The following is a 24667-nucleotide window of genomic DNA, read 5'->3' on the forward strand; positions in this document are numbered from 1 at the left end:
TAATATGCAACATTTGATTTAGATTGCATACATAATAAATATTTCGATTGATAAATATGACCATATGGTAAATAATGAGTTATAATTGAGTATGATTTATGTAATATTTTGTGGTTCAATATTGAAATTCAATCACTTATTTTGGCTTATTCCACTATCTTTATTTAATGACCATGTTGAATCGCTCCTACCCGTTTTTCAATTGTGGGGCTTTGTGTCGTCTTTGAGATAGGATGGTCCCTGTTTGTACATGACCCTTCATCCATTGTCCACATATTTTCTTGACGCTCTTTCACTTCCTGAAATTAGGATATTCTTATTTTCTTCGTCAATTTTATTTTCTATAAGAGTCTCTTTCTATTAGAATATATGTGATTCTTCGCCTTTGTATGATCAATATAGAATTCTTAGTGGTTGTAACATCCAGTTGCTTAACCATGTGTATCGGTTGTGGTCTCGACTCCTCGAGTCTTGACCTTGATAGGCAGGAGGAGTTTAATTTCTTGTTAGCAATTTGTGAGTTTTCTCATGGTTTGTTCAGTGAATCTTCGTGGTTCGAGTAGGGTAGTCAAAGAGGTTTTCCGTGTTTTTGGATTGGGGTTGGGGTTGTGTGTGCTGGTCCCTCACTTACATTACCTTGAGATCTTTGATAAAAGTATGCATTGTGTGTAACTGATGTATGGGCAAAACTGATCTTCGATCTTTAACCTCTTTGATTGTAACTGTTTGCGATTTTTTTTGTAGGTTTTGTGTTATCATGCTTGCATCTCTATTGCATATCTATTCCGAAGTAGATATGTAACTTTGAGTTATATTGTTTTATACTCTCTCCGTTCCTATGTAGTAGAGGCATTTCTTTTCGATACGGGATTTAAGAAAAATTGTTTTAAATGAGTTAAGTAAAAGGAGAATAAAGTAGAATGGAAAAAGGTAGAGAGATGAAGAGAGAGTAAAGTACTTTTTGCCAAAAAAAAAATGACTCAGCTACAGTGGTACAACCCAAAAAGAAATACGACTCATCTAAAGAGGGACGGAGGGAGTATTTGCTTTTGTAAGGTCTGTTAGTGTGAGACTGGTCATCTCATAGTTGTAAAAGAGGTCTTAGTTATTATACTTCGGATCTAATTCACTCACAACAGCATCATAGCCACAAGGGGATCCACAAGAATGCTGAGTTGTGAAATTCGTGGTATCGCTGGTGTGTGAAAGTTAAACCTCCGGTATAGGCTTCGAGGAAAAACAGATGCGCATTCACGATGGCGTTCCGCTTTGGTAAATTGGTTTATGCTCTGTATTGTTTTTTTCTTATGTCTAGGCTTGGTTGTGATTATGGTAGAATTTGCATGGGTGCAGATCTGGAACTAAGTGGCTTACTTCTTCCTATTTGAGGTTTGGACAATTGTGGTGGGTAGACTACTTGGTGTGCTTTCCATGAGAGTATTGTTGAAGCACTCAGTCCATATATGCAAAACTAGATATAAATAAAGAAACGCAAAACAATATCATGCGTAGAGTATTTTTAGGTCATGGTTAGTGTATTTTTAGGTCATGCGCAAAACAATATCATGCGTAGATTTAAATATTGTTTAGGGTTTATATATATATAAACATACATATAGGTTTGTGTTAAAATGACAACCCCTGTTAAAATGACACTACTTATACAACAATATTATAAACGCTACACAACAATATTACAAACATTACACAGCAATCTATAGATTACTGTATAGCGTGTCGGATATTGCTGGACAAGAAAAATTGTTGTATAGAGACCAAAAAATTGCTGGCCGTCTTTTTCAGATTTTTTTGCCACGTGGCAGCTTATTATTCGTCCACATGTACAAATGATTGGCTAGGAATGGTGGTATTTTAAGGGGTGGTGGCACCCTAACATGCCCCTATATATATATAATATAGGGATGTGATCAGATCAATAAGTGAAATTCTGTCAAAAATCAAAGCAAATCTCAGCCATTGGATCTTGTGATGTAACCGTTAGATTAATGCCACGTGTCATCTAATAATGTAGATTGTGTAGTTTAATAATGTAGCTCGGCTAATAATGTAACGAGTTTTAGTCTAATAATGTAGATTGTGTAGTCTAATAATGTAGTTAGACTAATAATGTAACGCTTTTACTATAATAATGTAGCTCGGATATTATGATCACAACCATCAAATCTAAGGATCCAAGGGCTGAGATTTGCTTTAATTTTTGACAGAATTTGCCTTATGGACCACAGTGCGCCCCTATATATATATATAATTTACAGTAATAACTAATAACTTTCAATACTGTGCATTAAAATTATCAACACAAAGACATAATTATATCAATACAACATGTAAATTTAAAATGTCAACACAAAGACATAAGTTTATTAGCACAAGAAGATTGATAAATTTATGTCTTTGTGTTGATGTTTTTAACCTACAAAATTGATATTAGTTATTAGTTATTACCATAACTTAGTTAGTATTTGATCACACAACTTAGTTACCATAAATTGATATATATATATATATATATATATATATATATATATATATATATATATATATATGAATGTGATCAAATGAAAACTCTAAATATTGTACAAACTAAAAACTATGATCTGGACCATTAAAAAATGTCAACAGATCACAAAAAAGCATCAACAGGAAAATGTCAACAGAATTTCAACGGTAGTCAATGATTGATGCTGTTTTGATATTGTGTTGACATTAAAATCTTGAAATTTTACACTGTGTTGATATTGTATTGAAACTGTATTGAAGTTGTGTTGGGGAGTTTTGAGTTTGTACAATATATAAGTTTGCATTTTATCACTACCCTATATAGAGTCCCATTATCCACAAATCCACTCTTAAAGACCGAACCACCGAACCCTATCAAATTAGGGCTTTTAGATCTAGTTTTTTATGGATAAGATATAGAAATTTATAAATTATTTTCGCCTTCATCATGAGCCTATTTTAATTCATCTGAAGGTAAATAAGTCATACTAACATGTTACGAAGATTTAAATTCGTTCAAGAATATATTACTTCATTCTAGTAGGTTTTTACTTCATTCTAGTAGGTTTTTACTTCATTCCAGTATGTTTTTACTTCATTCCAGTACGTAAATGTGGTTTCGCCGTCGCGTGCCGTTCTCTCTCTACAATATTTATCACCAACGCCATGACGCTAATATGGTTTAATAAACACATGGAATAATGTAATAAATTATTGGAATGAAGTATGTGTAGAAGCATTTGAAGTCCTACTGGAATGAAGTAAAAATCTTATCCAATGAAGTAATAACGTTTCTGAATGAAGTAATATACTCACTTGAATAAATTGCATTTTTAAATGTTAATCAAGCAAAAACTCACGTCAATGAATTTGAATGAAACATATGTTGAATCATTTCAAAACCTACTGGAAGCAAGTAAAAACATGTTGTAGTTTCAAGGTATTACGTACAGAATGAAGTAATAAACCTATATAATGAAGTAAAATGGGCTTGTAATGAAGCCGAAAATTTTTTCACAGCAGCACATCTCATCAAAAAATCTATATCTAATGGCCCAGATTTGGTCTCTAGTTCGGCCTTTAAAATTGGTTCGACAATGATCACAACTCTCTCTCTCTCTCTCTCTCTCTATATATATATATATATATATATATATATTTAGAGTCTCATTATCCACAAATCCACTCTTAAAGACCGAACCACCGAACCCTACCAAATTAGGGCTTTTAGATCTAGTTTTTTATGGATAAGATACATAAATTTATAAATTGTTTTCGCCTTCATCACGAGCCTATTTTAATTCATCCGATGGTAAATAAGTCATACTAACATGCAACGAAGATTTATCTTCGTTCCAGAATATATTACTTCATTCTAGTAGGTTTTTACTTCATTCTAGTAGGTTTGTACTTCATTCCAGTAGGTTTTTACTTCATTCCAGCACGTAAATGTGGTTTCGCCGTCGCATGCCATTTTCTCTCTCTACAATATCTATCACCACCGCCATAGCGCTAATATGGTTTAATAATCACATGGAATAATGTAATAAATTATTGGAATGAAGTATGTGTAGAAGCATTTGAAGTCCTACTGGAATGAAGTAAAAATCTTATCCAATGAAGTAATAATGTTTCTGAATGAAGTAATAAACTCACTTGAATAAATTGTATTTTTAAATGTTAATCAAGCAAAAACCCACGTCAATGAATTTGAATGAAGCATATGTTGAATCATTTCAAAGCCTACTAGAAGCAAGTAAAAACATGATGTAGTTTCAAGGTATTACGTACAGAATGAAGTAATAAACCTATACTATGAAGTAAAATGGGCTTGTAATGAAGCCGAAAAATTTTCACAGCAGCACATCTCATAAAAAAAACTAAATCCAATGGCCCAGATTTGGTCTCTAGTTCGGTCTTTAAAATTGGTTCGACATTGATCACAACTCTCTCTCTCTCTCTATATATATATATAGGGTCTTGTTAGGTTGAGATTATTTAGCTAAATTGAGAAATGAGATGCAATATGGGCCACTAATCCACAAGCTAAACAAAATGTCAACAAATACAACATTATGTCAACAAGGGGGTAAAATTGTAATTTCTTTAATAAAAAAAGCGTGAAACATCCAAACTGATTTCAAACCAATTTCTAAAATTTCTCTAAAATCTCTCTTCCAAAATCTTCAAATCTTCATCTGCAAAATCTCGCTGATCTTCAAAATTCAAAACGTAAACATTCAAAATCTCGCTGATCTAAATGACGAATGAAGAGGAAAATCTGAAAGACGGATTGGTAGGAAGAGAGGCGGTAGACGCCGCTGGAGGCTTCTCGGAGGAGGATTGGTCGCTCGTTGATGAAGATCGGGAAGGTTTCGGTGGTGGAGGAGAGGAGGAAGTTTGTACACGAAGAGACCTAATCGCTTCTCGATCCCCGATTTGTCTAATCCGATGTTGATGTAGATCGTGCCGAGCACGATTCCGACTCCTATGGCTTGCAATGTGTTGCTGACGAGCAATTGCTTCGTTATGTAAATCAATTTCCAGAATCGGAAGGATAGGAGTGTGATTTTGTGGATTCTCGAGCTTCCAGATCTGATTTTGTGTTCAATTGGAGGAGGAGAGATGGATTCGATTGATTTTTCAGGCTACTGCTCCGGCTGTTCCAGTGGTTGGAGGTCGGTGAGGATTTCCATGGCAAATTTGAGGGGATCGAGCTAGGGGGGGGGGACGGTGAAGCCGTTGGAGAGGAGGAAGGCTTCGAGGGAGGAGTTGTCGCCGTGGTGGATCACGAAGCAGCAGCAGCCGCCGCAGGGCGTGCCGCCGGAGCTCTTCTCCGTGCTGCAGTAGGTGAAGAGAGCGTTTGTGCCGTTTTGGAGCCACCAGCAGCGCAAGGGGGCGGCAGAGGTGGTGGAGCTCGATCGGATTCTCCAGGTGTTTGATGAATTGATTCAGAAGGTGTGTGCGTTTATGCGTGTGAAAGTTTAGAGTGAATTGTCTCTCTAATCTAATTATTAAGATTCGATTTTTTTCCAGAATAAAATGTTCTTTTTTCTTGTTTACAGTGATGGTTGAATGTGTTCTGTTTTTCTAGCAAATGTTTCCTTTCTTTTCAATGAGGGATTTTTTTTGGTGGATTGTTTTTCTTATTCTTGAGCTGAAATTGTTCTTGATGGAGTTGCTGTCTTACTTAATTCTGCTGATTTTTTATTGGTCTTGATATCTTACCATATCTAATCTCTCTCTCTGTTTGCCTCTTGAGCTAAGATTTCCATAGCTTCTTGGTTCCTGAAAGAAACATATTGATCTATTTGAGAGAAAGAGTGAGAGAGAGAGGAAAACATCTTGATCTTGTAAGGAATAGAGTGAAAAGCAGCACTCTCAATATTGATGATGACGATGATGATGTGCAGAGCCATAAAATAGTAGTTATCTTTTAATTACAAGAATTGTTTTAGTTGTTGACACTATGTACAAGTTGTTGACAAGATGTTGACATTTCGCCTTCCGATATGGAAGGCGAAATGGAAGGCTTCTCGATCGACGCTGCCGAGTTCCCCGATTTCTTAGGCGTCATTCTGCTCGATAGCATTGATTTCAACGATCTCTTCCTCGGAATCGAAGACGGCGACGTTTTGCCCGATCTCGAGATGGATGCCGAGAGCTCCTCGCCGACAGCATTGATTTCTACTCTTTGTTGGATTTTGTAGTGAGATCTGCAATTTTACTCATTTTTCCTGAATTGGAATTTGTAGATCTAAAAATTGGAACAATAAGATTTGTGATATATTGAATCCTCATGTCGAAATTGTTAAATTTTTTAATTGACTAATAGATTTTGTGTATGTTGGTGGAAGCTCTGCGATGTTTCTGAAAGTAAGTAATATGTCAGCTACACTTTCAAGTCATGTCAACTACACGTAAAAGTCATGTCAACAATTATATGTCATGTCAACTACACTTTCAAGCCATGTCAACTACACTACAAGCTATGTCAACAATAATTATAAGCCATGTCAACTACACTTTCAAACCATGTCAACTACACGTACAAGTCTTATCAACTACACGTACAAGCCATATCATATCAACTGCACACACATATAATGTCAACTATGTGTACAATCCATGTCAACTACACATCAAATGTGAACAACTATGTAGTTGACATCAAATGTCAACAACTGTGTAGTTGACATAAAAAAAAAAATTTAAAATTGAAAAAAATTAAATTTTTTTAAAAAAAAAAATTAATTTTTTTTTTAAAAAAAAAATGTAAAAAAAATTCAAAAAAAAACCATGTCAACTACACGTACAAGTCATGTCAACTACATGCACAAGCCATGTCAACAATTATAAGTAATGTCAACTACACTTTCAAGCCATGTCAACTACATGTACAAGCCATGCCACGAAATTATAAGTCATGTCAACTACACTTTCAAGCCATGTCAAAACTACACTTTCAAGCCATGTCAACTACATGTCAATTGATATGTGAATTATAAGTGTTATTTTTTAGTTGTTGACATTTTAATACGAGTTATTGACATTCTATATTCTCGGTATTGATATGTGAATTATAAGTATTATTTTTTAGTTGTTGACATTTTAATACGAGTTGTTGACATTCGATATTCCGCCATTTTAGAAATGAAATGACGATAATACCCCTAGTTGGCATAATCATGTCAACTATACACATATAATGTCAACTATAAGTTGTTGACATTTGATGCAGCCACTCATTCATAATTTTCGTGCGATGTCAACAGCGTGTAGTTTATGTCAACTAGGGGTATTATCGTCAATAGCTTGCACATCAAATGTCAATAGCCTGCATCAAATGTTAACAACTTATAGTTGACATTATATGTGTATAGTTGACACGAATTGTATATGTAGTTGACATTATATGTGTGTAGTTGACATGGATTGTACACATAGTTGACATGAATTGTAAATGTAGTTGACATTATATGTGTGTAGTTAACATTAATTGTATATGTAGTTGACATAGATTATATAGGTAGTTGTCATGCATAGTTGATATTAAAAAGGGGAGATAACTAAATCTTAGCAACTAATTTTCAAATGAGAAATATTACCAAACAATCAGAGTGGAAAATATTTCATGCTTTAATTTGGAGAAATAAAAGAGAGAGACACGTAACATTTGCCTCAAAAGCAGAATTCTTTACGTATTTTCCGTTCCTTTCATACTTGATAAATCATCCAACAATAATAAAAAAAATTGTACATTTAACATTTCTTCAATATCGAGAATATCAAATGTCAACAACTAACAAATAACACTTATAATTGACATATCAATACCGAAAATATCGAATGTCAACAACTCGTATTAAAATGTCAACAACTAAAAAATAACACTTACAATTGACATATCAATACCGAGAATATCGAATGTCAACAACTAAAAAATAACACTTATAATCACATATCAATAGCCAAAATATCAAATGAACTAAAACAAAGTTGAGATATCATAGTTAACAGGCAAGAAAAAGCAATAAAACTGCCAGACATCCAATTCAATCATCAAATAAAAGTTCAATCATCAAATTGGTCAATCATCTGCGTCGGACTCACTACCAGAGGAACTCCCTGAATCAGAATCTGTAAAAAACAAGCTCAAACGAATGAACATCTGTTTCTGTTTCCGTTTTCCATACTTTCACCCCCAACACAATGTAGAAACGCAAGAAGAATCAGTATCAATACCACTCGAGGATGACGAATCGCTGCTTGAGCTGCCAGAACTGCTTGAGCTACTGCTGCCATTGCCTCTACCATCATTCTCCTGTCCAACAACACCATCATTCTCCTGCCCAACAACACCTTCTTTCACAAACTCATTCTCCACAACAACAGGGAAACTCGTTGCTGGCATATCGTCATCAATATCTACATCTTCTTCATCATTTTGTTTCATCATCTTGCCACAATCATCATTCTTGTCGCTCAATGCGCCCTACACAACATTACCAACAACATGAATAAACAGTGAAAACACCACAAAAAAGACAAAAATCTTGATGCAAATTTAACTTAACACATCGGCATCAGTAACAGGACTGGAGGGAATAGAAACTCCAGCAGCTGGATTGTTGTTCATCATCAACGCTTGCCGCATTGTCTTGCTCACCATCTTCTTCGAATTGGTCACAAACCGATCAAGTTCCCACAGCGTTTCCGTATCAAGAGCCTCAATATCAAGCTCAATTTCATTGACATCCTGTGCCAAATGCTCATCCCTCTTCCTGATTATCTGTACAAGTTGAGGCATCTTCTCTTGGGGTAAATTCTGCAACCCAAATCCAAGTTTTGTTGACATCCAATTCCTGATAATACTTCCAATTCTATAAACAAATCAACAATTAAGCTTGCAAAAAGTTCAAATCCTATAACAAAAGCAAATATTGGAAAATCAATCCCTCAAATGAGTTCACATCTAATACAATTGAATCATCTACTGCAAAAATATGGTAATATGGTTGCAACAGAAGCAAAAATCTCATAAAAATGTTGATAGCAAAAACACAAGTTAATAGCAACTCATCAAATCATGATCAAGAAAAAACAACTACTTAGTCTACAGTCATCACAGCAAGCACTACAAGGCAAAAAAAAAAAAACAGAGACGTATCAAAATGCCTCTATTTTACAGAAATCAGTAAAACATGAAAAGAAAATAGATGAATTCGAATTAAAACATGGTACAACCACAACAAAAATGCTTGTTTCAAATAAATAAAAATGGAAAAGAGAACAAAGAAATTCACCTAAACCTGATCAACTTTCCCCAAATAACCACACAGTGTTAGCTCAAACAATCAAAACATGAAAAGAAAATAGAATTAGCCAGAAAAGTAGAAACAGAGTATGAGAGATGCGGTGAAATGAGAACAAAAATTGAAGTGCATCTCACCCTATCAAACGATTTACTCCCAAATTTAAACAGACATGCAGAGTGAGCTTTCAGGTTCCTGTTTTTGTGAAATACTCCCAAAGTTCACCATCTCCGATCAGCATTTCACCTTCTCCGATCACCTATATGTAGTTGACATTATAGGTGCGTAGTTGACATTAAAATTGAGAATCTAACTCTTAGCAACTAATTCCCAATTAGGAAATATCACCAAACACCTAGAGTGCATTATGATTAAGCTTGATTCCTCACTCCAACACAATTGATAATCTAAACCTAAAACTTTCAATTCCATAAACGAATTAATAATCAAGCTTGCAAAAAGTTCAAATTTTATAACAAAAGCAAATTTTGATGAATCAATCTTTGAAATCAGTTCATCCAATTCCATAATCTGGCGGTGGTATTGAATTTGTCTCATCTTTAATTGTTGAATCTGCAGCTGCAAAATCTTCAAATCAAATTCGTTGGATTCATTGAAAAGCAGCAGCTAATAAGATGTCATCATCACTCCTGTCAGCGAATCCAGCACTAAATTCCGGTAGATCGTCGATGAGGAGACGGAACAAGAAGAAAATCCATAGCCGCGATATAGCAGAAAATAACGATCAGCACCAAAACTCACCAATCGAATGGAAATCGGAGATGCAGCAGCAAATCTACTCGTCGAAGCTCCTCCAAGCGCTTGCCAAGTCCGGAACGGCGACGACTCGCTCCTCAGATTCGCGCTCGTGATTCCGGCGAGCTGCCTGAACACGAAGCTGAATTCGCCGTCCGCGTTAATTGATTGATTATTAGATTTCGACTTCGTCAGCTTGTCTGCCGTCACTTTAGGCGACGGCGTCCGGCTCCCTGCTATGGCAGCTCTTCCGGCGGAGACATGATCGAGCTGCCACCACCTCGTCGCCGTCATATCAGCGCAATCGCAGGCGCAGGCGGCGCTCAAACATGCGCTACATGATCGCTGCAAGCTCAATTCACAGCTGCCACGGCCTCTGTTGTTTCACCACTCCGTTTCACCCTACGTTTCGAGACGAAAATCGCACACCGGCGCATCCGCGCCACGTCACCCCCACGGCGGGCATAAGCTCTTCTTCAGCACTCCCCAATTGATGCCTCGCCGCTCAATTGCAGTCGAGATTGAGAGGTTTTTTTCTCTGTTTTGGGGATTTTCAGATCGAAACCCAATTTTTCTCTCCCAACAATGCGTCCAGATGTAAGGAATCAACATTTACCATTCTACCCTTTCATATTAAATTAATCTAAAAATATTTATTGTGTGGCAAAATTTGGACCACTCATTTAATAAAAATGAGTGGCTGATATTGCATCTCATTTCTCAATTAGCCTAAATAATCTCAATTAATCACAATCCTATATATATATATATATATATATATATATATATTGCATGTATCGTATTTTTCTGTTGTGTGTGCTCTTCTCTATTTTTAAGTATTTGTGTGCTCTACCTATGTAAACTTTGTGTTGGACTTGGATTTAAATCTTAATTGTGACCCCCTACGTCTTCAAAGAATTAAGTGTTTGTGAACCTCTCAATTGTCAGCGCAATAAGCGCAATAAGCAGTAAGGAATAGACCAAATGGTTTGTCAGCGCACTAGCGGTAGGGGTTGCTTCATGCACATTGGCAATGATCGGACCCATGACCTCATACTTAACGGATGAGGTGCTAAACCACCACGCCAACTATGTTGGTTTTGGAAACTCCTTTCTCTCTGATGAGGTATAACACATTCTCCACAAACAATATTTTAAATACTTTTTCTTTTTAACTCTCACATACTTTACTAATTATGCATTAAAACCCGTGTCCAACTAAAAGTGCATATTCTTATGGGACAAATGGAGTATTAAGAAAGAAATTGTTGCCCTAAAAATTAACCCAAATTATGCAAAGTGAGTGTATGAAAATGACCTTATGCATTTGAGAGCGTTTTTGTTTGAAAAAGCTTTGAAAAAGTGCAAAAACACCTTAAACGAGCAAAATGTACAGTATAGAGATCACAAATGTGCATCGCGGACAATATAAGAACTAAAAATGTACTCCCCTCCATTCCTTGGAAGTTGGGATGAGGGGATAATCGCATGAATCATGCTCATAAAGTAACTGGATACGAATGTATATTTTTTGTTAAGCTTATATTCTAGGCAAAGCTTGAAAAAGAGTTTTAGCAATCTGATATAGTATAAGCATTGCAGGATGATTGTGCAAGATATTGTATTCTTATGCATTTGTTGGGCTTGCTGTATCCGGAGTAACTGATTGGGTATGATGCCATTCTTCTTTTGTGTATAATTAGTTGTGTATGTGAGGAAATTCTTCATTAACATTATGGGTCATAAATAATGATTCACATAGTGTCTCTATTTGATTTTCAGTTGGATGGCTACATAGCTAGAAAAATGAGAATCAATTCTGTTGTTGGGTCCTACCTTGGTATGTTTCAACTCCATTTGTTGAAAGGGCGTGGGAGGGAGTCGCACTCCATACTCGTGGAGAAGGAGAGAAAGAGCGTGAAACCGAGCAAATAGACTTTCGCTAGCGTGATCGAGGGCTTGTACAGTGAGGAGAACTTCAACGACGTCGGGAAGATGTTGCATTTGATGAAGCGATACGACATGTCGCCCAGGATTGGCATTTACAACAACAGGATTCAATGCTTGTGCAAGCTCGGAAGGTTGGCCGAGGCCAAGGCGCTGCTCGATGGGATATTATCGAATGGTATGAAACTGAATTGCCGGGCGTATGAACACCTGATCTACAGCTTCTGCAGGAGCTGGACACGGCAAAGGATTTGTACGACGAGATGATCAGTAAAGGGTTGAAGGCGAAAGCCGAGTGTTTTCTCACATTGGTGCATTTTCTGTGTCAGGGAAAGGATTTTGACTTTGAGGGTGCGTTGAGGATCTGCGACGACCGTATTTCCAGTGGTTGGTTCCCCAACGTTATGACCATGAGTACGCTCGTTCGTGGACTGGCCTCGACGAACAAGCTTGACGAGGCTAGACGAATTACACGACTTCTCAAGAAGAGATTCCGCACAAATGCTGAAATTTGGGAACAAATTGAAATGGAATTGCTAAATGAAACAGAGATTTCTCCTACCGCCTAGTTTTGTTTTCTTCTTATATCACTCAGCATTTGCTGTGTCATATATTTTCCTCTTTGCAATAATTTAAGTACATTTTATTCATTTCTTCTAACCAAATGTGATATCATGACCCAAAACATGCATCATTTTGCATATTTAAATATTTTATTTATTTATTTATCATTGCATATTTTTTTAGTGTTATTTGGATAATTATATGTTACAAATATAAGTGTGTATTTGTACGTGAATTTTTGATAGCTAAATTAAATGTGTATGCATGTGTACGTGTAGTAATGTGTGTATACGTGCATGAGATATTATAGTACAACTATTATGTACGTACTTATATATATATAAATATAAGTTTAAGATATGTGCATGTTTTTGGATAAACTAAGATTGATATACATTAAATACATATATGTTGTACGTGGCATAGCATATGAGCATTTTAATATATTATTGTGTTGCCTAAATTTTTATAGAGGTTACACGTTTTAGTTTTAATTTATACGTGTATTTCTTATAAATACAAAATAAAATACAAGGTGAGTCACCTAGTTTTGCCGTCAATGTATCATGACTATAGAGTGTTTTTGTTCATTTGTTTAGCACAAGAATTAGGAAGGGAGAAGGGAGTAAGCTTCGGTATACATATATTTTAGAAGGAACGAAAGCTATTAAAACAAAAATATGAACAGTAGAAGAAGAAACAGAAAGGAGAAGATTATTTAGGATTTAAAAGTAACAACTATATACAACCTGAGAGTGGTAAACGAAGAGAAGGGATCGAACTTTTGAGTAGTTTATCTATCTTGATCAGGTGTGTATAAATCACACTTTTAATTTTACATATTTTATGTGATTGATTTGCTACGTGTTAAATTTGAGTGAATATTTGAAGTATATTATGTGAGCCTGAAATGGTTATGTATTATTTGATATTGATGGTGTAATATGACGTGGATATGTGATTTGTGCAATGGGTATGTTTATCTATAGTATTGGAGTTATTGATGGAATATATGGTTATGTAATTGGTGTAATGAATATGTTGATGTATGGTATTGGAATCATTTCAATCATTTGATTAAAGAGGATCTGTGACAGTCATGCTCTGGGTCTGATATCAATGGCAATGAGACTGGGTCATATATATAATGGTAATGGACCTTCGGGTCATATATATGTATACAATGGCAATGAGACCTACGGGTCATATATAAAATGGCAATGGACCTTCGGGTCATATATATATATATATATATGTACAATGGTAATGAGACCTTCGGGTCAGATACAATGGAATCCCGACAGATGTCAGGCTTGATTTGTCACAGAATAATAAACTGAATAGTGTGGCATATGTATATGAAATTGTTTCTAATATTTGTTGGTTATTGTTATATATATTGGTTAAAGAATATATTGATATATGAGATGTGAAATTAAAGGTAAGGTTTATATACATTGAGTTGTGGCTCATATAAACCACTAATATTTTTCAGGAATAAGATAGCAGTGAACCTTTTGGGTTGGCGTGAGTCATAGGAACTCCACATGTTATCAGGGTCGCCGGCTGACGCATTTTTGGCAACCTTCTCCTCCTCATCATTTTTGCATGTAGATAAATGTGTAGTATATAGAGTGGTGAAAGGGTCCTACGTTTAGAATGTTTTGGAAATATGTACTTGATAAACGTTTGTTTTGATATTATATAATATGTGTGTCTCATTTACTTGAAGTGTGGATTGCTTATTTTAAATTTGAATTTATTTATAGTAAGTGTATGAGTCATAAGAGTTGAGTTGTGACACTAAATAACAAAGAATCTAATCTCAACAAAAACAGTATTGTACCCCATAAGCCGCACTTGAAGCAACTGTAGTAGAAGCCACCAACCAGCTGACAAGATCCAAAATAACGAAAATGTAAAATTTCATGCCCACGAAACCGGTATAGGCAAACACGAGTCAAGAACAAACTACCTCAAATAGTCGATATAAAGTCGAGTTTCTTCACTTCCAAATCCTGGTTTAAGTAGAGCTGCAGCAACTAGAACTAGCTAGAACTAGCTGCAGAACTGTGTTAACCTACTCACAAGAAGAAAATTAGAATTTGAGTCAAGTTATACTGACTTGATTTATATTGCAGCTCAACCAAGTGATTCCAGCACGAGTCAGAGACTACTGTGCTACATCATCATTTGAGTAAGACAAAACACTTGTGTTCGAAGGAGGATCATCTCCACAACCTTGCTGATGAAAAGTGGCTCCACTTTTTGGGCATGAGCACCATCGAGGTGATGAAGTCACGCCAACTATTCCACTAACAAAGGAATTAGACAGAGAAATGTTAGCAATAAATATATAGGATCCAATAGGATATCATAGCTGATAATAGCCCTTCATCTTCCAATTCAAACTGCCAGCTCTTATATAGGTCGCACCACCAATAAGAGCAACATCGCGCAGCACAAGTAGTCCGACCAATCCAGCTGCATGTAAAACAAACTCTATTTACAGTAACCAGGCGTGTGCGCATATAATCTATCAGGCTACACATCTATTTCGGTTTCCAAGAGGACAATTACACAGATGCGGGTATAAACCTATTTCACATAATGACAAATCTAACCTTCATGGGACTATTACTAGCTTTTATTAATAAGAAAAGAAATGCAAAAGTACTTCACATTATCTACTTAAGTCAATCTAACTATGCAAAGAAGAATGATAAAATGACAATAATCAACAAGTTCATCGTGTCATCATTCAAAGGAAGATTATGGTAAAGTAAAATGAAATAAAATCAGTATTTTAGGCAAATCATAGCAAATCAGCGGAAAAATGGATCGCAGCCACATGTTTCCACGTTTTACAAGATACTAATTTGGCATACCAACAAACATAGATAAAAAGAAGTATCCAAGAAAAAACACTGAAATAATGTACTTAGGATGTAAAAGCCCCTTATCCACCATTGCCAGGGCAAGGGCAACAGGTACAATTAAAACCTATAATTTTTAAGAAATATTCATTAAAAAATAAATTTAAGTGGCTAATCAGTTCTCTCATCATAATCAATATGAAACAATTTGTATAGACCTTGAGAATTACTGAAGATTTGCCATCAACAAACGGAGTTGAAACATACCTTGTCCGCAAGAGGATCAAGGTAGGACCCAACAACATAATTGACTCTCACTTTTCTAGCCACGTAACCATCCAACTGAAAATCAAATTGTGATATTAGTTGAATCATTAGCCATGACTGATACGCTCAGATTCTGCATGGTTTTTAAGGCTATTATTTGGTCCGTTTTGAGTGTCAAAGTTGCATTACACCTTCATTAATCGCATTTTTATCCATTTTGGTATTTTGTCGTGTTTTGTGAGAAATGTGCAAAATAGAAAAAAAAAAAAAAAAAAGGGCACAAAAAGGTGAATTTTCGGAAGCAGGAGCTGCAGGGCAACCCAGCGGCCCGCTACACCTAATGCAGCGGTCGCTGCAAAGACTCCAGAGGACTCTGACTCTCTCAAGCGATCGCTACACCCTTGCCAGCGACCGCTGGGAAAATGCGGCGCACGACAGCTGTGTTCAAACTCAATTTTCCGGTGATCCAGAAGTCTGATCAAGGCGTTCTACATATCATTCTCTTCGTCTTGAAAAGAACTTCAAGATAGTATCAAGATCACCTCAATCGGAGTTCTGTGGAGAGAGTTATGGCCGTTCTACCAAAGTCGCACAAAGCTGCCAGCTGCAGTCTAGGCGGAAATTTAAAGAAGGAAAAAAGATATTACCTTGTGAAGCCAAATCTTTTCCTTCTACTATGGGGTACGAAAATTACATCTTTCCTAATGCTTGGAGGAAACTTATTACCAAATTTAAATCCTTCTCAAGCCTATATATACCCCATAACCCCATTCATAGAATTCAACCCTTCTATAGCCCCAAAAAGGAGAGCTTTTATAGCTCCTCCTCCAACCCTAATCTTTCCCCCTTCTTCTTTTTGTCAATTAATTCCATAGCATAAATTTGAGAGTTCTTCATTGTGCAAGGGGTTGAAGAAGGAATCAAGAGAAGATCAAGGCTACAAGGATTCAACCTTTGGGTTTTATTTGCTTTAGTTCTTATTTTCTTTATGACTTCCCTACAATCTATGTTTTTAGCTTATTCTTCCATGTGTAACTAAATTCATCTGATTTTAGGGATGTGTTAGTAACTTTTATTGGTTTATACAATTCCTTTTTCTATTTAATATCCGTTTTGTTTTTACTTCGTTTCTTCCTTAAGTTGTTCGGTAATACTGCATGCTTGAGTGACACATTCGATGCTGATTTAATATAATTTGCTACATAATCGTGAGAGGAGGTTGGCGAGTTAGATCCACTAATAGACACTACAATTAGCTTCCCTTAAAACGACACTGTTAATTGAGAGTGAGGACTTTTCAAGGGTTTTAGGAGCTTTTAGGAGTTACGAATCTAGGATTGACAACCTAGTGTTAGTAATCTACGGTTGTACAGTATGGACATAACTAGTGTGACTCGTTCTATCGAAGTATAAACTATGCTAGGGTATTGTAGTTGGAATTTGTATAACCATAATTGTGAACACACATCCCTAGAATTCTCTTATATCTCATATTTTATCTTTGTGATTTAATTGCATTTAGTTGTTTTTTTGTTTTTATTTTCAAAAATCCAAAATTCTCTTGTTTCTCTAAATAGTATTTGACGCTTAGTACATAATAGCCAGTTGCAATTATATTCCTCATGTTTGACAACCCAGTACCTATACTAGATCTACCATGTATACTTGCATGTATTTTTAGTGCTAATAAATAGTGTATCAATGACCCATGATGCTAATGAAGAATTCCCTCACTTGTACAATTAATTATAGCCATGGATATAACAAGCCCAACAAATGCATAGAAATACATATATTGAACAATCATCCTGCAATGCTTATACTATATCAAATTGCTAAAAACTCTTTTTCAAACTTTCCCTAGCCAAGTAAAAAATTTGGCATCAACTTTAACAACGACATAATTATCCACGATACACCTAATTACAAATAGAACATCAAATTAATTTCACTGAGAATTGCCAGCAAATATAAATCATAACAAATGAAACAATGAAATTGAGAGCCCACCATCCCAGTAACGGACCGGAAAGAATCCGACCAAAGGAAATAAAATTGGGGAGATTCGAGTAACTATCTCGGATCGCGTCATCGCCACCGCTAGCTTCAACCTCTGCACCTTTCCTAAATCCCTCTCTAACGCTCCCATTCAACAGCCTTGGAGCGTTATTCCCAAGATTGTTCCTAAATGCCGATTGATGAAGCAAATTTATCGCACGCAATTTAAGGAAATTGAGGACGATGTCGGATTGTAGGAGGAGAGGGGTGGAGGACTGGGTGAGCTTCCACGGTGGATTGAAGAGGAATAGAGGTCCTCCCATGGGAGAGAGAAACCTCGGTCGGAATAGAAAGTGGTGGCGGATATAACCGTTACTGGACAACGAGTATGCAAATGAAATTTGGGAAGCGGAGGCGAGAGAGAGGGAGAAGAACGTTCTAGATTGAGAAGGATTGGATAGTTTCCTCGAAGATTCAGAGATTAGGGCTTTGATTGATCAGAAGATGGCCATTCGAGGTACTCTGCGACCTCAACAATCTTCAAGGCATATTCTGCATTAAGCAATGAGAACTCATAAACAATAATTTAAATAAATCCACCTATAATTTAACAAACATCCAATAACTATCTTTTGACTTTAGTCGAAAAGGCAAACCGATAAGACAAAAAAACCACAAAATATGATTATATTTATCCCAAGACTATTCACATCAAAAACAATTTTCCAGATCTTTTATTCGACAAATATGAAAATGATGTTGATGAAATTTAGCCTCAAATGAAAAACATTCAAGAGACAATCTATATCTATATCGATACAATCCCTTTCAAACTTCACCTTAATTCCGCAATTCCAATTCAAATCATGCCTAATCATACTCAAAACCATTAACTAATAATTAGATGAGCTCAATTCAACCCATAATTCCAAGCATCAAAGGCTTAATTAATTTTCGGCCAACACACTACAAGCATCCCATTCGAATCCTATCAAAACATCAACATAAAAAATGACCCCCTAACAGATTCTAACTCAAACTTCAGATTATATAAATATTTAAAATCAGTTCCAAGATCATAAACTTTTCAAATTTTTGGCTTTCAATAAAAACATAAAGAGGTTTATTTAATACACCTACTGAGATTATACTTACTGTAGCATCTTCAATTAAAACCGAACGAAGTTGGATGAATACACATGAGCATAAAGATGCAAACCTACAACTTATTCTTTTTAGAGTGAACTACAAAAATAGTCCTTGGACTATGCGTTTATCTCGGCATTAGTTCCTGGACTTTCAAAATATCTCCAGACAACCCTAGACTAAGCGTTTATCTCGAAAATAGTCATTTTTCACTGTTTCGGGACGAAAATACCCTTTTGGGGTGGGGGGTTTGGACAATTTGGTCTTTTTATATTTTAAATATGATATTATTTCAGTGATGTACTAAATCTGATATTATTTCAAAATTATCATTCTTCTTCCATTTTGCCCTCCTTCACTTTGTTTCTTTATTTCAATACTAGATTTAATTTTATAAAATTAAATTTTAAATTCATATTTTTAAATATCAATAAATTTTTTTAATTAAACCTATTAATTCATGGACACTATAAATATTGATTAAAACTATTAATTTTTTTTATTTAATATAATATTCAGCTGAAGAATTACATATTAATCATGATGGAACAATAAGAGCTATTCTATTTAGCCTTCGTTCGGTTGTTATAATTGTTTGTGATTAAATATTATGAAGTTGACTAAAAATTTGATATAGGAGAATTTTTGTTGAAATTTTCTAGTTAATTTTGATTGTTTTCAAATTAATAAACGATAATTATATTAGTCTTACATTAGATTAGATGCATATTTATCTCATAATAAATTGTGTTATATAATCTATTTATAATTAAAACTATTAAATATTGATTAAAACTAAGGCGTCGTCGTACCTTATTGATTAAATATTAGACACTATCAAATATTGATTAAAACTATTAATTTGTTATTTAATAGTAATTTTAATAATAAATAAAAATTTATTGATATTTAAAAATTGAAATTTAAAATTTAATTTTATAAAATTAAATCTAATATTGAAATAAAGAAACAAAGTGAATGATGACAAAAGGGAAGAAGAATGATAATTTTGAAATAATATCAGATTTAGTACATCATTGAAAAAAAGTCAATTTAAAATGTAAAAAGACCAAATAGCCCAACTCCCCCCCCCCCCCCAAAAAAACCCCTCAAAAGGGTATTTTCGTCCTGAAACAGTGAAAAATGACCATTTTTGAGATAATCGCTTAGTCCAAGGATTAATGGCGAGATAAACGCATTGTCAATGACTATTTTTGTAGTTCGTTCACTCTTCTTTTTAAAACCAACAGTCCTTACTTCTTACACTCATAACTCCACACTTAACTCATTATTCATGCACATAAATCATAAACTAATCCTAATTGCAAATTTCTATGCTCAATTTCAACAAAACCCAAGAAATCGGAATGCTCAAAGTTATGAACACTAAAATTTTCGGTTCTAACATAATCCATATCAATATTTAATTTTCAGTGCATGTAAACTATCCAATAAATCAATTGAAGAGATTTGAATGAGATGATACCTTAATTTCACAAGGTTTGGAGTTGGGATTGAAGCTCAAATATGTTTCCATGGAGGTTGAAGGAGGATAAGAAGAAGTGAGGTAGTCGGATGGGACGTGGGAGGCCCGCGCCGGCGTCGTGTGCGTATGTATATGTGTAGAGAAATGATTGGTCGGGGAAGGGGCGGACGTTGGCGGCGGATAAGTGAACTTGTGATAGTAGTACTGATTTTGAGTTACAATTTGGGCCAAATGTTTGGGCATTTTTTGCCACATCATTAATAATCGCCACTTAAACCATTTACTATTATCCAATCTTAGAATTTAATCTGATTTAATTATCTGTCTGTCTAATTCCAATCAATTGGTAAAATTATACTACTACAATTGAGGATTACAATTAAAAAACGTCCCCGCCAAAGTGACATCACCGCCACCAATTATATGAATTCTATTGGCCAGCACCACTCAAGCTAGCATCCTATTGGTCTTCAGTTTGTTCTCTGTTTCACACCTATACATACAAACAAAACAATCTATACATATACAAGCCGCCCCTTCGCTGCTACTGCATTGCTTATCTGGTTTTTAACCCTTTGCCGGCGTTTTTTACCTCTCCAATTTTGCCGGAGAAAATCGGGCTAGGTTTCTCGTTTCTGCGTTTTGTTAATTGGTTAATTGCGATCAATTTGAAAACATATACACGATGGCGCAAGCAGTTGAGGAGTGGTACAAGCAAATGCCTATCATTACGCGTTCCTACCTCACAGCTGTTATTCTCACTACCATCGCCTGCTCTCTCGATGTAATGCTGTATTCCTTCTCCTATAGATTAAATTATATATTAAGATGAATTTCATTGGTTATATTTGTTGCTACATACTATGATAATAGAACTTCTTATTTGGGGCATTTGGCTGAGTGGAGTTTCTTTTATCTTGCGATTTGCAGATAATAACTCCATATGATCTTTATCTGAACCCCAAGCTTGTGTTGAAGCAATACCAAATCTGGCGCATCGTCACCAATTTTCTGTATTTCCGCAACTTGGGTAATACTCTCTCTGTGCTCTTAAAGTTTTTACTGATTGGTGAGTAGGTTAGGTATTGCTCTCTTGATGAATGGATATGATATTATGATTCAGTGCCTTAGTTAAGAAATTTCCAAAGCATACCGAATTCAGGAGTATCATTGCTTTTACCATACTTTTAAAGTAGACTTGTATGAGTCCATATATAGATATAATAAGGCCTTGATGGTACCCTGTAATCTGGCCAATTTTTTGATGCAATCTTTACTTCTATGTAGCTTGATTGCATTGCACTCATGTATGGAAGTATGCGCATGCCCCATGTGTTATTGATTTGATGATAAAACGTAGTTGATTGGTACACCATCATCATTTTAATTTACCTTATCACGAGTCACGAGTTCTCTATGTACGGCTGATATGATTGAAAATTCAGGTTTTAGATATGATAATTACATTGGTAACTTTAGGGGGAAAATTTTCAAGCTGGAGGTGATGGTTTTCTTCTTTGTAGATCATTTATACTAAGTAACACAATTTAACCTCTTTCTCGACAGATTTGGACTTCTTGTTTCACATGTTCTTTCTAGCTCGATACTGCAAGCTTCTCGAAGAGAATACATTTCGGAGGAAGTCTGCAGATTTCTTCTACATGTTGTTGTTTGGCGCAGCTGTTTTAACTGGGATAGTACTTCTTGGAGGAATGATCCCTTATTTCTCAGCGTCATTTGCTAAGTTTATCTTCCTTAGCAATTCCCTAACTTTTATGATGGTTAGTTGCATGTTATGCTATTAGGAGTAATAATTTAACAATTTTGTCATAGCTTTCCTGTGATCTTTTATTATTCCTGTTATTATAGGTATACGTGTGGAGCAAGCAGAACCCATTTATTCATATGAGCTTTCTGGGCCTTTTTAATTTCACAGCTGCATATCTGCCATGGGTAAGCGTCTTTCCATTCACTGGCCACTGTTTGTGGTGTTACCCTGTACCGTGAAGATATTTTAGTATCTTCTGGTCCACTTCATGAAATATGAAAAAAATTCTTTTGCTTTCTTGCTTGGTAAACGGTTGCAATATTGTCTATATGTAGGTATTTTCATTTCTACTTTTTTTTATGATCAGTTGATCACTAACGAAATTTTTGTGGAATAAGACTTTGGCTGTAATTTCGTCACGTCTGCTATATAAGCTATATGTATGACACTTTTGATGAGCACGTTATATGCACTAGGACTTGTAATCTGGCCATTGCACGCTTTAACATCTTTTTGCTATTGATTATTTATTCACATGTCTTGTATACTGATATTTTTGTGACTTCTGATTTTGGCCGCAACAGGTGCTTATTGGATTTTCTGTCCTTCTTGGTTCTAGTGCTTGGGTGGATCTTCTGGTATGTTTTAATATTGTAAATTAAGTTTCATCTTGATAATGGTCTGGCATTTAGGTTAATGTTTCTGGTTCATGGCAATATTAATCTGGACTACATACCATCAGCTGAGAATTTACATTGATCTGTGTGACAGAGATATATTCAACTCGGTTCTGTATATTTTATCTTGGGCTAAAAGCTGCATTTTCTTTGCGTTATCAGTATTTAATTGGACTATATATATATAACGACCACAAGGGGTGTGTTATATTGCTAACTATTTAAATTGCTAACTCTGCTAACTCATCAATACAGTGACATCAAAATGTCAACACAGTGACATCAAAATGTCAACACATAATATCAACATATTATATTGAAGTTCAACAAAATTATGTGTTGACATTTTAATGTCATTGTGTTGACATTTTTAATACACTGCGTTGATGAGTTAGCAAGTTAGCAACTTAAGAAAGTTAGCAATTGATCACTCCCCACGACCACAATATATGTCTCAACTAGGTTTTCAGTACATATTTCCTTACTAATGCATGCTGAAATGTGCTGGTGTACATACAAGTTTGTATGTGTGTATTCACATTGAAAATTATACAGCCTTTCGTGTTCTTCTCGTATCTATGAGGATTGCAAGGCATTCATGTGTCATTTACAGAGACATTTCTTTGGCTCAGGGAGTGGTAGCAGGCCATGCTTACTACTTTCTTGAAGATGTATATCCCAAAATGACAGGCCGACGACCCCTGAGAACGCCAGCAATAATACAATCATTATTTGCTGACGAGCCTGTAGTGGCGGCCAGGCCTGCAGCTGTAAGATTTGCTGCTCCAGCAATGGACGACGCTCCACCTCGGTGAGATTCTGAGGCAATGGTGTGTCCTACATCGAGCGAATGTATCAACTCGGTTTCAGGTCCCTTGTCAATATAGTGTTAGACATTGTTTGTCTCACATTTAGCAAATTAGCCCCTAGAGTAGCAAGATGATGAGTTTTTAAGGATGTTCTGCTATAAAAGATATCAAGTTTTAGGAGTATTTTTATGTTATTTATCTGTATATCTCCATTTTGTGCTCATGTAATATTAATAATTTTCTTCCTGGGCCCATGATTCATGCTCAAATAGCTCCCTTCCTTTTGTAAATATTTTATAAACTAGTAGTAAAACCTACACATATTTCTTATTGGGATATGCGTTGTTGTAAATGATCACAACTATTAAAACTTAAAATGATAAAAGCAACTACAAAACTATGCGAATAGAAAGGCTAAGTTTCAATAAAAATGGCAAGCTTCTCAGTAAAATCTCATGAGCAGAGCCATTCCAGAGTGATAATAAATCTAGTTACTTCTAGGCTTCAATTCGGTCTTGCGAAGAAATTGATGCATATGAGCTTTTCATGCATCAACTATGCTGATGGTACTCTTCTTGGAGGCAAGATGTAACAGAACCAGAGCTGAAGGAAGAATCTCAACCAGCTGTTTTTGCAGAACGGCAACGTATATTACAATTTACAAGTATAGCTCAATCGTCAAGAGAGGATATCCATACCGTGTAGTAGATTACATTCAAAACTGGATGGTCCAATACATCTAGTGATGCATCTAAATCATAGCCTGCATTAGAAAGCAAATGATAGATATGATTAGAGAAAGATAAGAAACTCAATAAAAAAAATGAAGCGTCTCAACGTTTAGAAGTAATATCCATATCAACTAAGGCAAGATCAAATTTCTGGTATTACGGGACGAGGAGGACACCAGAAGGCATACGTAGAATTTTTCTGTTAACTGCTCTCGTTGGTCAATGCAAACAGTTCCCCATACGAAGGAAGCTTGAAATCTAATGTCAGCAATAATGACGTATGGGCTAACCTTTACCCTGAAGCAGA

At 35.5% G+C, this 24667-nt stretch overlaps 1 protein-coding gene, 2 long non-coding RNA genes and 2 pseudogenes across 4 annotated transcripts; 3 read left to right on the forward strand and 2 right to left on the reverse strand.

Annotated features, from left to right (window-relative positions):
- Positions 1 to 342: 342 nt before the first annotated feature.
- On the forward strand, positions 343 to 1699 carry LOC148934083 (uncharacterized). The gene is made up of 2 exons (XR_016134951.1): positions 343 to 1272; positions 1354 to 1699. It is a non-coding gene; the product is annotated as an uncharacterized LOC148934083 (long non-coding RNA).
- A 6299-nt stretch (positions 1700 to 7998) lies between these two features.
- LOC148934084 (uncharacterized) lies at positions 7999 to 8863 on the reverse strand. Its single transcript, XR_016135547.1, has 2 exons — positions 8266 to 8863; positions 7999 to 8160 (listed from the first exon to the last, which is right to left on the reverse strand). It is a non-coding gene; the product is annotated as an uncharacterized LOC148934084 (long non-coding RNA).
- Positions 8864 to 11136: 2273 nt separating this feature from the next.
- LOC148934085 (pentatricopeptide repeat-containing protein At1g11630, mitochondrial-like) lies at positions 11137 to 12607 on the forward strand (annotated as a pseudogene).
- Positions 12608 to 14375: 1768 nt separating this feature from the next.
- On the reverse strand, positions 14376 to 18255 carry LOC148934086 (cardiolipin synthase (CMP-forming)-like; annotated as a pseudogene). Its single transcript, XR_016134698.1, has 4 exons — positions 17756 to 18255; positions 14844 to 15086; positions 14578 to 14682; positions 14376 to 14494 (listed from the first exon to the last, which is right to left on the reverse strand). The product of XR_016134698.1 is annotated as a cardiolipin synthase (CMP-forming)-like (transcript).
- Positions 18256 to 20855: 2600 nt separating this feature from the next.
- LOC148934087 (derlin-2.2-like) lies at positions 20856 to 23898 on the forward strand. The gene is made up of 6 exons (XM_089064351.1): positions 20856 to 21159; positions 21306 to 21405; positions 21942 to 22156; positions 22245 to 22328; positions 22728 to 22781; positions 23453 to 23898. Exons 1-6 carry the CDS (start codon positions 21061 to 21063, stop codon positions 23633 to 23635), a joined length of 735 nt encoding a protein of 244 aa, XP_088920477.1. The 5' UTR covers positions 20856 to 21060; the 3' UTR covers positions 23636 to 23898.
- The last annotated feature ends 769 nt before the right edge of the window (positions 23899 to 24667 follow it).

This window comes from Salvia hispanica, chromosome 1 (genome assembly GCF_029641045.1).
Source record: "Salvia hispanica isolate PSC_SH4W2 chromosome 1, Shi_PSC_v1, whole genome shotgun sequence".
In the NCBI taxonomy this organism is placed as follows: Eukaryota; Viridiplantae; Streptophyta; class Magnoliopsida; order Lamiales; family Lamiaceae; genus Salvia; species Salvia hispanica.

What these genes read in the sequence shown, in the direction of transcription:
- LOC148934087 (XM_089064351.1), top strand. Translation starts at nt 21,061, where the DNA reads ATGGCGCAAGCAGTTGAGGAGTGGTACAAGCAAATGCCTATCATTACG. An exon ending in CCATCGCCTGCTCTCTCGAT is followed by an intron (nt 21,160 to 21,305) that starts GTAATGCTGTAT and finishes TGCGATTTGCAG; the next exon opens with ATAATAACTCCATATGATCT. An exon ending in CAGCTGCATATCTGCCATGG is followed by an intron (nt 22,329 to 22,727) that starts GTAAGCGTCTTT and finishes TGGCCGCAACAG; the next exon opens with GTGCTTATTGGATTTTCTGT.